Below are 12,418 nucleotides of genomic sequence, written 5' to 3'. Positions count from 1 at the left end.
TGAAAATATCATTGGAAATCTGACCATTATAAATGAGCATGGTAAATAGGAAAATGAGGTCTCATTTGACACCTGAAGCTCGTGTCTTGTGGTGTAAACTAGATTATTAATTAGCCGAATAAAGGAAAGAGGATACATCTGAATGGTAATATTTCTAATTATTCATTAGGAATAGTTATGAAGATATGTTCTTCTTTGGCCTTTTTACATGTCTAAAATCTGGTTGAAATACTTCATAATCAGACTCGAAATGTAAAATCGCCAAAGGCCAAAATTGTACGGATTGTCAGCATTAAAGATTATGGGTGGTGGGGGAGGAGGGTCAGCCAGGCAAGTGTTAACAGTCCCTTTCTGAACAAATTTCACTTTAACCACTGCATATTAACAGCATCATGGTTGTGAAATATGAGCAGTTCATTAATATTGCACCAGTGAGATGCGATGCTGCCTTTGAACACATTGCCACATGTGATGCTTGATATGTAGACGTGATGGGAAACGTATGGTAGGCAGCTTTGTGATCAAGTTGCATAATTTTGACAAGAGGTGAAAATAGGATTTATTTAACTGAATTTAAAAGAATGTTTTGTATTTGGAGAGGAGTAATACATTTTACAACCTCGTGTGTGTGTGTGTGTGTGTGTAAAAAAAAAAAAAAAAAATCAGAAGCAATTCAAAGTGGCTCTTCAAATCGAGTTTCTCAGAAATATCACCCTGAAATTGTTTTATTGTGACATAAAAATATCTGATGTGTTTACTCATGACCCAAAAACTGTTTGCTCTTCAGCTTTTCCTGTTCCAGGAAGCCTGTGCCATAATTGTTCATGCTGTCCCCCAGATAATCACAGGAAACATTTCTCAGAAATATAAAGTGTTGCACTAACGCAATTTTTAAGATGCTAATGAAGTCTTCAAACCCTTTGGGACTCCACTCCACAAATCCATAACTTGATTTTTTTTGTAATTATGTTGGTAATGCAGGTAATAGTACTGATTATATATTTGTTGTGGATTTACATAAATAATAGAGGAAGTCTTGCACATTTGAGCAGGGTTTAATTCACACGACAGTATTTCTAAAACAAAAGTGTGTTTTCTGTAATGTTTTGATACCATACCGTTTGTCACAATCCTACCTTTAATCCATCAACTTGTATGTTTCATAATTGGCTTTAAGGGTTAAGATACTGTTTGTAAGCAATTGATTTTCCTAATCCAGCTGTTCGTGCTTCACTCCTGCTATGTTGGGAACTGGGTGTAAACATTGACAAATGTTAGCACCAGGAGAACATCGACCTTGGTTAGTACTGATATCAAGCATTGTCAATACTACGTGAAGTTCTTTGCCCACACAAGTCGGCGATTAATGTCAGGAATGGGTTTTCAGCACCTGACACAATCCCTTTTCCTTTTCTCCTCCCCTCACCCGGTGGCCCAGGATTGATCTAATGGGAGATTCCTCTCTCCCTTCCTTTCCCCCCCCCCCCCCCTCGTCTTGCCCCTTTTTTTGCCCGTCTTCAGTTCACACCTAAAGACTTTCCTTTACGATCACCTCTCCTTTCTTCCCAGCTCAGCCTTAAGCATCGTTAAGCGTCCAATACCGCTACTCCACGTGAAGTTGTTGTCAAAGCAAGGTATTCTTCTGAGTGGCTTTTTTTTAAAAAAAAAATTCTACAAACGAACGCTCAGTTTGTGCGACCGTAGCTGATAGCAGCAATGGAATGGTACAGTTAGTTTCGGTGCCTCCTGCAGTGGGTTGGGAAGAAAATGAGCCGGGTTCCAATTCCTGATCGAGTACAAGTTGGGGCTCAGCTGCGTTGCTCTCCGAGCTTTGATTGTCTTAACGCCGTTGTGAAACACGCATAATGACCGACAACTTGGGTAAGATACTGAAAGAAACGGGCATTTTTCAAATTGTATTTCCAGTAGAGGGGGGAGGTGGAAGGTGGCAAGAGGGGAGGAGAATCTGCTTACATACACCACTGCACTTCAAAGTAACCATATTTTGACGGGATCAAATGATACAATCAGATGCAGTCATGATGATGACGACGAGTGCTTCCTATTATTTCCAGACGAAATGTGTTATTATTTGGCTGTGAAGTTTTTCTTTTGAACCAAAATGCCAAGTTCAGATAGCTTGATGAGGTGCAAATTAATATCCAGACTTTTAAAGTGTTTGAAGTTTACAGAAGCGTTCGATTCTGTGTCGCTCACTTCAACGCTGTTGTAAATGTTACACTCGCTAGCCTTGTATGTGAAATTTCCAAGCGTTGTTGTTTTGTACTGTGATCTCTTACAAACGGGAAACCTGGTTTGGGTTGCCTCAAGTCATTTCAGCTAGGTCCCTTCGAGCAAGCAGAACTTTTATTACATCTTCTTAAGGTGGGTTCATATTTCATTTCCAACAACAGCACAGAGTTGTAAAGAAGGGATAATTATTTGGGGAGGACAAACTTGTAGGGCTTCAGGTAGAGAGCGGGGGAGTGGAATTGATTTGGATAGCTCTTTTCAAAGAGCCGGCACAGATACAATGGACCCAATGACCTCCTTCCGCGCTATATAATTCTATGAATCTATGTAAGGTTTTACTATTTTGCTGAGGGTAAATATGACTGCTGACCCAAGAAGTCACGAAAAGCTTTGCAAACTAATGAGGACGCCTGCATTTTAGTTGGACTAATACTTCATTTTCACAATTCAGTTTTTTATCTGATAGAATTTTGAATATGTTGTACGAAGCAAATCGTTGCCAAATTGAAAGTTGCTACCCGTTAATCACATTTTCTAGATTTTCAATGGTTAATTTATTTTTTTTAAGATTCAATCTAGGACATTTTTTGAGATCTTTTTAGAAAAGTGAAGGTAACCCTCCTGCAGGCACACCTTGAATGTGTTCTGCATGAGTAAAGCTAGTACAAATGTTCTGTGAGAATCCTGTGCAATTCAGAACATGTTGTATTGTGCAATTCTTTAGTGAGGAGTTCATGGTAGTTCAAATAGTTTTCATGTTATATGTAGGATTAAATAGGCAAACTGTTTTTGAAGAGCCTGTTTTGTTATGCTTGAAATTTCTCAGCTTTTGCGTTTGCACTCTTACAATTTAACTGTGTATTATTGTAAGTGAGCAGGCAGGAAACGTATCTTCCCTTCCAGGAAGACGTTGCAAGGGCAGAAGTGTACAAAGTAGTGCAAATGTGTATTTCAGTGAATTGCTTAAGTATCTGCTGACAGTTGGGTTTATAATTCACATAATGTAACTACTATATCGTGTGTTGACACCCTAACTTTCTGAATTTCTTTCAAATTGTATATGGAAACCCACTCACTAGTGGTTATGTACTCTTGAAAAAGTTTTCTTATTGGCACAGTTTGTTTCATGTTGTTGCTTTGATCTTGCAAAATGTATAAAATATAGATCGAAGTTCATGTCAACGGTCTTAAGCCAGAAACTCAAACTCCTTGTGGTTCATTGTATGTTTGTGAATTTGTCAGGCCGTGTGCCCAGCAAAGTCCTTCAAAGTCAAACCATGAAAATTGACTAATTTCAACGTTTACATTGTACACATTGAATATTAGCTTTTGGATATCAGTAGTGCAACAGTGTGACAAGGCTTCTGTGCTGTGTCCTGAAATAGATGGTTTAATTTATTTAAAAAAGAACACCAACAACAACTGCCCCAATAAAGTGCCCTTCTCATGGGGTAGCGTTTCGGAATCTTCCTTGTAGCATAAGGCGTGGAAGACGAGGAAATGTGTTTAATGTTTAATTTAGCTCTTTGCTTCCCGTTTCCTGCAGCTAAGCTCTACCTCTGTACTAACAAATCGACCCTAAAAGCCGTGTAAATCCAGCTTGCGGCTTGTAAGTAAATTTTAACTGGAGATTCCTGGGAAACCACATTGGTTTTACCAATTCACATCATTGCAGTATGAATGCAGCTGGCAAAATTTTAATATGGCCTCTGCTCAGAAATGATCGAGTGAACACTAATAACATTAACCAATCAATATTTGGTTGGAAATCCTGAAGCTTTATTTTAACGTCTTAAGCACAATTAATGCAGAAATTGAAGAGATTATTTTCTGAGTACCTCTACTTACAAATAGTTTAGCAACGCAGTGCTGTTCTGAAATTAGGCCTTTATATTTTGTATGAGCATTCATCCCATTGAAACTGAGTTGTGAATATTAAATTGGTATAGACAGCAGATATATGGTTATAATTTCCAAGCGATTATTCATGCATTTAATTAAAAGTCACAGGGCTGTCCTACTTGAAACTTGACTGAGAAAGAAGTAGCAAAACAGAAAATAACAGATTTATTTTTAACTACTTTTTCGTTAAATCCTACTCCACCCTGTTAGTGGATTTTTATTTTACAGTGTGGTTTGTCATTTGAGACTATCCTGTTTCCAGTTCTCAACTATGATTGCATTCAAATTATATCTGGTAACTTTATTTATTTGCTGTTGGCTGAGCAGTACAGCAACAGTATCTTAACCTACTTCACAAATGAGCCAAACAGTATTCAATTTTGAAAACTGGCATTAAATTCTGATTAGCACGTCTTTAGCATCTTGCTCAACATCCTACTGGTTTTAAATTCGAGCCATTGCCAAAATTCTTAGTAAGTAGTAAGTTACTAATTCAGTTAGTAACCACCGTAGAGCTAAGCAGAACTGGCTCCAAGGTGACCTACTTGGCAACAGAATGTCAGAATCGAGTCAGCCCTCTGTGGTGGTCTCGGAGGTCTGGTGGGTTCCCAGTTTTACAGGGCACTGCTGATGACAGCCCAGCCACGCTGGCTCATCAGCGGGACTTGGAAGGGCAGACCAGTCATGATGGCAGGGATTCTTCCCACTCACTTCCTATTAACCCTGCGAGCCAAAGCCCTAACGGGTAGGGTGGTCCTAGGTGGACACGTGGGAAAGCTTGCCAAGTGATGCTCTCAATGGCAAACTGTGTGGTTTTAGGTGGTTGAATTCCAGCAGTGCCCTAACACGCACGCAACAACCCTTGGTTTTTGCCAAGCTTCACCTTATACTTTCTGGAATTATGTAAGCACGATGCACCTCTCCAGTGGACATTCCACCAACAAATATCACTGGAATTTCCATATATAGGTGGGATGCATGGATGTCAGTTTGGTTTGGATACTCTTTAAGCATGGCAATGGTTTTCTGAATGTGTCAGACACCTGGCTGATATATTAAAAAAAACACATTGCTATTGTGCAAATTGGCTTATAATGAGTGTCTGGTACACCTGCAAGACCAGTTACCGGCTATTGCACATGCAGGAAGTGAAGTCAACGGCAGCAGCTTGTTTTTAATAAGAAATCAGTCTGCCCAGCCTCAGTGGTTCTTGCTTATTTGCATGTCCAGCCACGTGAATCAGTTTGGCGAAAGAAATGTGGATTTCTGGTTAATTTGCTGCTGATCTCTTCAGAATTTTGAACAGCGATCGTCACCATTGAGATCACTTTTAAAAGTTGACCAAATTAATCGACCTGTTCATATCACAACGACCTCTCAATAGGCAACAGCACGCAAAGGGCCAGAACTGTGGATGCAGCATGTGCAAGATGCATTCTACAATGGTAATGTACAAACGACTGCAATCTGCATGGTTTGCAAATCACAATTTGCGATTCTCGTTTACGCCCGCCAGACATTCCCCAAAGGGCGAGGAGTTAAGCAACCAGCCTAGTCTGGAACCAGGGAAAAATGGCAGCGGGAGGCCTACGTTACCTTGAAGCATTGCTGTCGTGGTTGGCACTAGTATCAGCACGGCAAACTGAATTACACGGCAGCATGAGATTACCTTTTTTCTTGTCACGTTTTGTTTGAACCGTGAGCTCTGGTGACATTCGGCTTGGAAGGAAACCAAGGCTAAGCAGTACAAGGGAGCTGAATTAACACATACCATAAATGTTGCAGTGGTTAATGATTTTCTACGAGTATTGGTTCATTTGCTGTCAGGTACAGGACCTGCTTTAAGTGAGTTGCCCTTGCTGCCGTCAGCATTTGCTGTTTAAACAAAATATTTAATAAATAGAACCAAATGCGCAGGCCAATCAAATTTCTTCACGACCGATTTCTCAAATGAGCCTTAAATGACAGATTCTGTTTAGTCTGTCAGCATTTGAGCAGTCATTGGCTATTCGGAGCAACCTTCCTATCAATAATAATAAAAGGCAATTTTTTTTGTTCTAGATTGTTGTTACAACTGGAGTTTAATTCCAAAAGCACTCGGAATTGGTGGCAACTTTTTTTTAAATGAATACTGAAGTCTAAGCCGAGGCACAAACAGATTGAGAGTTGATGACTTTAAACGGCCACCATTTCAACCTTGGTTGAAATATTATGGAGCTTCACTGTATGCAGTATGTTAGAATGGAACCTACTTCAACCATTCAAGTTGGAAACTATTCAGCAGTGGCAGCTGCCTGTTATTCAATTTAGGATTTGCAAAAATTACTGCATAAAGATCACCCAGTTTTTTTTAAAAAAAAGAGCCTTGCTGAATTGTGGGTTTGCTTATAACACAACAGACTTGTGGATCCAGTTATTTTCTTACCTGAAAATCAAATTTGTGTCATTCAAATCTCATCATTGCGAATAAATGGCTAACATTCGAGTCATTAGCATGGGCCATTGTTGACATGTGGCTGCCATCTCTTTGCAAAGGAAGTGATGTTGGGACATCCTAGCGACTCAGATATTGATTATTTTATTATGCCTCTTTGTAACATGTGTCCTGAGACATTGGATCCATACGACCATGTTATAAAATGTACGCCCTGGAATTTGCAACTCCAAATGAGTTTTGGGTTTGAAGCATGAGATTATGTGTTTGTTTTCCATTTCTCTCTGCTCCTTGCTAGAGATGGTACAGAGCTACCCAGTGAGGACTGCTGATCTGATGGGTCTTGTTGAAGGCAGTCTGCATGCACTGCTGATGGATTCGGGCATTTTGGACCATAAATTCGCTGTCAAACTGTACACTGCTAAACTCTCCGTGCCAAATTTATAGAACAGCAAAAACTCTATTCGTTTGGACTTTTGGGGGGTCTTCCATAATTGTCTTTCACAAGATTAACATGTTTACCAGTTTACATCTCTTCAACAAGTGCACTGTAAAAAGATAAACATGATGAGTGCTAGCAATTCTCTATATAGTAGTTCCTTAGCATTTCTGAATTATTTTACATGTAGCTTCACAAACTTAAAAAAATGTGAGTTTTACTTCTTTCTCTTTTCAAAAATATGTCGCAAGTGTGGTCTTTTCTCTAAACAATTACTTCTTAACCCCTTCATCCTTGATGCTTTTATTTGTTGAGTATTTCCTGCTTCCATTTAAAACGCCTCTTGAGATGATTGTCTTATCCCTCTCTATTAGTCCACTTATATTGCAGCTACACTGCTTCCCAATTGGCAAGATGTAAGCTACATTTCTGCAGAACCTAGTTTATTTCCAAACTTGACCAGCAGAGTTGGTCTTGTATAGTTTTACAGTTGCTTTAAAAGTTGCTTTTTTGACTTTTTAGTTGTTAGCTGTATAGTTGCTAGTTAGGAAACAAAAACAAATTATTTATAATTGCATTTAAGTCAGGAGGATGTCCCAAAGGACTGGACAGTCGAGGGTTTCACCTGAGCTGGTGGTTGGAATCAAGAGGAGCGGAGGGCAAAGGGGTGTTTGCTATTTGACACCGCATTACACAAGTAGAACAGCCCATTTCAACTTGACAGAGCTTGAAAAACTACTCTTACGTATGCCAAATAAGGTCAGAGAGAATAGAATATCTATAAGAATGAAAAACTTCTTTGTTTTGCTGAATTTGTAAGTTGACATTTCAAGCAGTGAACTTGAGGTTTGTTGATGAATGGTGTATTGTCTTCAAGTTAGAGGAGAAAAATGCACAAGGGAAGGTCCATATGCACTAGATGAAGGTAAACTTTGTCTGAACAACATATGTGGCTGGAATGAGTACCCTTTATTCTCGGCCCCCCAGTTGTAGCAGAAATAGAGAATGTGTGGGGGAGTTATGTATTATTCAAGTATATATTTTAACAGCAAGTTTTTACTTCTCCAGATTTTAGCCAAAAGTAAGTTTCTTTTACAGCTGACTAAATTCTTTTACAAAATGGCCATGTGAGTGCATCCGATCACCGTGTGCACATTTTTAAACTTGGGTTGAAATTTTTACAGGTTTTCACCCTTGAACATTTTGTTACTTTTCAGTTTCTTGGTGAAGTGAAAAACAAACTGCCTCCGTGTACTCACAAACCAGCAACTTCATCAAATACTAGACAGACTCTAAATGTTTTCATTAACGGCTTGATTTGAAGAATTTTTAATATCAAATTTGTGGCTCGACGAATAGCAATTCCAAAATGCATTTGAACATACAAACCTCTATGATTTTAAAAAAAAAACAACTTTGTACCACTTTTTTTTAAAAAAAACTTTCGCAACCACATAGGGTGATTGATGACTGTGTAGTTGATTTCTTCTCATGACCTTTATGAATGACTTTCAGTATTTTGCATGTGAGATTATGAGCAATACTTGCTTTTCAAAAAGCTTCTATCTTGGCTCATCTGATTGTTTTAATTTTGCTGACTGCTGTTAATGGTGTTCTGACCTGGTGACCAATGCAACTGTTCTCTCGATTGCTGCCTTCTCTTTCTTCATCGACTGCCTTACCACGCATGTTTACAGAGCTTAAGATGTGTGTACCTGTTTAGCTGTTGGATGAATATTCAAAGCTAGAGTTTCAGTACAATTCCTGCTACAAATGAGCTCCCAGACTCAAAACATTGATTTTAGAGAAACTTGAAACCAATTTCACAGCATTCTTCTCTTTGTGGTTAATTTTGCCATTTGATATGTGAAGTCAGCAACTTACGTAAGCTGCAGTTTGAATTGCAAACATTGTCAGCTCTTTGTAGTTTGCAAATTTTTTTTAAGCAGTCGACCTGGGCATCAAGTTGAGTCCCCTGCATATTAGGTTTCGTCCACAAATATACAGTGAATTCACTTTACAGTATGTCTCAAAGGTGCGATAAGGCGCTATATCAAATGCAAGGAGTGTTATTTACAGTATGTTCTGTTAAGCACTTTGAGACCTCTCGAAGACACGGGAAGACGCTATGTCAAATGCAAGGATTATTATTATATTAGAATTTGATGTTTTAAGCAGTTTTATTGAACATTTAGTAAAACGTGTACGCATGTTTTCATTCCAAGATGAAATTTTGCGGTGTTGGCATATGCTCTGTCACGGTGTGAGGCAGCTATCTGCATTTGGAATTCTCTCTGAAACTCAATAATCGAGAACAAATTAGATCCAAAATGAGAGTGTGTATTGCGTTTGGTAGCTTTTGAATTATATTGAACGATCTAAGGCAGAATCTGATAAATTTGTGAATTGTGTTAAAAAAAAAAAAAAAAAAAAAAAAAATTGCCATTGCATCTCAAGGCGTTTTAATCTGGCAAAAACTGAATGAAAAGATAAATTGTTAGACATGTTGCAGTAGAAATCTGGGCCTGTGATGATTGGCTTCTCTTGCCATTTAACATTGGTTAAATTATGCAAACCAGAGAAGCCCACATTTCCAATTGACTTGAACATTTACAGATGAGCACGTGCTCATGATTGGATCAGCTAACATTTGGGCTTTGCTAATTTTCATCCTGTACGTTTTCCAGGATTGTTTTATCAGCTCTGTAGGATTGTTTTATGGGTGGATTTGAACTTGATGCTCGGACTAAGGCAGTGAGATTTGGCAGCTTTTGTTTAACCACATTCTGGCAGGAGTTATCGTGTTTTCTTGGAAAACAGTGTACAGGGAAGTAAATAGAACTTGCACAAACAAAGGCAGTCCTGGCAGCAAGCTACAGGATCTTGCGTCAATGCTTTCGGCTTGATGTTTTTTTTTAAAAAAAATCTGCTAGTCCAGCTAGTGCTGACAAGTAAGTAGTCTTTGTAGCAAAAATAACCATTTCAGGACTGATATGTGAACACATGATTAATGCTGCAGATGTTAGCGAAGGCCATTTTATTACCACATTACAATCTTAATAATTTGTCAGTCTGGTGCACTGGTAGCCCTCTCACCTCCGAATCAGAAGGTTGTGGGTTCAAGTCAGGACTCGGAATCACGTTGTCTAATATGATACTCCAATGCAGTGCTTGGGGGCGTATGGCATTGTCGACGATGCTGTACTTTGGATGATACATTAAACCGAGATCCCGTCCGCCTGTTATAATAATCCTTGCATTTGATATAGCGCTTTTCACGAATTCTCGACGTCTCAAAGCGCTTCACAGAATAGACTGTAAAGTGATTGACCGTATATTTGTGCGCGAACTGCGTCAGCCAATTGCGCACAGCAGTGTCCCACAAACAGTCGTGGATTGAAAATGACCAATTAATTATTGTTTTTGTTTTGGAGGGATTATTATCAGGCGTGTGGAGTAAGGAAACTTGCCCATGGTTTCTCCCTGCCTGGAATTGAACCCAGGTCTCTCGCGGTCTAACCACTGAGTTACAGGACTCCATAGTTCAGATAAATATGTTAAAGATACCATTGCACTATTCAAAAAGAGAAGGAAGTTTCTCCCAGTGTCCTAGCCGACAATCCCCAAAATAAAATTGGCCACTCACTCCATGGCTGTTCATGGGACTTCACTGTGTGTAACTGGCTGCTGCATTTTGCTCACAAAATACAGTCAATTAAATGACGTTGAATAATGGGCAATCTGAAAAGTTGATCGTGGATTCTTTGAAATAATTCTCATCATCTTACACAAATGTGTAGAAATCATATTTTCAATAACCACCTTGACATTTCTGTAGCATTGACCTGAGAGTGCAGATACGTGGATTTCCTTGCAAATACTAGCTAATTGTTCAGAGTTGTTTTTAGTCACTGTCTAGATAGGAAGTGGTTAAAAACTCAGAGCTTAACATAGGTAAATTCTGTAAAGGATGCACGTTTTTTTTGTAATGGCTGCAACTAAGTGTCTGGGAATCCCCCCCATGTAACCTTTGGGTGTAGCTGAGCTATATTGGTCAATAAGACCAATTTTTCTGACCAGGTATTTTGTTTTGTTTTTTAAAAAAATCGAAAAGACTTTGGAGGGAAGGATACAGTTCCCAGAACTTTAGCCCTGAGCGTGTTCACATCAAAGATTGTTCACATCAAACTTGTAGATTTCAGATAGAGACTGGAAAAGAGGGTTCCTTGTGAATCTGAACCCTCTGAGGGAATTGGCCTGAAGATGGGCTGGATGTAACTTGCTTATACTATGATTGTCGGCGAAATTTAGCAAGTGAATTCCATAGCAGTGAATTTGAAGAATCATCGGTAGCTCATTCTTCCAAAATATGATTGTGTCTTTCTGTCTTCTCTGACTAAGCTCTTTTGAATGCCTCGTGTGATCGGGCCTGCTTCCTTTTACTGAATGACTAAGTTAGCATGTGCTCTGTGACCACCTTTTGTAGCACTATAATCGTGTCAGCATCACTTTATCCCTGAGCGACTGGCTGCATAGGTTACGAAATGATTCCCACCGGCAACAAATACTGTATGTAAACATTGAAGAATGCCTACTAATAGTCCTGCAGATCTGGAATCGTAGGCTTGGGAGAAGAGGTAGAGGGTTCGTGGTGGGAGTGATCAGCCGTCAGCTCAATACTAATCGACTTCCTTTCCTGAATCTTTTTAAATCTCCAAAGTGGTCAATTGTAACACACTTATGGCAGGTTTCAGAAAGATGAGCATTGCTCCGAGCTGGCTGGCTGTACTATTCGAGCCTCGCCTGGAAAATAATAGAAAGAAAATAGAAAGAGTATTTTTCATTTAAAACAGGACCTATAATAATAATCCTTGCATTTGATATAATGCTTTTCACATCTTCTAGACGTCTCAATATCATGTCCAGATCTTATTGTTGGTTCACTCTCTAAATCAGCGATTGTCCACTCTTCACATTAATCTGGGAGATGGCGAGTTGTTAACCTTGCACTCTTGGCATGATTCCTCATCTTCGGGCTATCAATCTTGCATATGATATCACGTTGTTTGTTTACAGAAAGTAATTACTGTCAAGGCTTAGACAGCGTTTTGATATTTTGATGCAACACAATTTTCCTAATGTAACCAAACAGAGTGGTTGTAGCACTGGGATGAAGTCATTCTGGCAAGTTACAGCAGCATTTTGAATATTTCCCATTTTGCAATTCCAGGATATCCGACATCAAGCCAGTGACTTCCCTTGTAAAGTAGCCAAACTTCCCGAAAATAGAAATCGGAACAGATACAGAGACGTCAGCCCCTGTAAGTATAGGAACAAAAGGTTTCATTATTGTAAAAGGTGTGCATGTGCTGCATTTTGGCTTCTCTTTT

The 12,418-nt window shown here is 39.1% G+C and overlaps 1 protein-coding gene across 1 annotated transcript in view; it reads left to right on the top strand.

Annotated features, from left to right (window-relative positions):
- ptpn1 (protein tyrosine phosphatase non-receptor type 1) overlaps positions 1-12,418 on the top strand; it is a 41,162-nt gene that overhangs the window by 17,882 nt on the left and 10,862 nt on the right. The window contains exon 2 of the mRNA XM_042341731.1: positions 12,259-12,349. Coding sequence (XP_042197665.1) covers positions 12,259-12,349 — 91 coding nt within the window. The remainder of the gene's footprint in view (positions 1-12,258; positions 12,350-12,418) is intronic.

This window comes from Callorhinchus milii, unplaced genomic scaffold, assembly GCF_018977255.1.
Source record: "Callorhinchus milii isolate IMCB2004 unplaced genomic scaffold, IMCB_Cmil_1.0 Scaffold18, whole genome shotgun sequence".
Taxonomy (NCBI): domain Eukaryota; kingdom Metazoa; phylum Chordata; class Chondrichthyes; order Chimaeriformes; family Callorhinchidae; genus Callorhinchus; species Callorhinchus milii.
The sequence above is the reverse complement of the archived record's forward strand: the minus strand, read 5'-3'. Positions and strand labels throughout refer to the sequence as shown.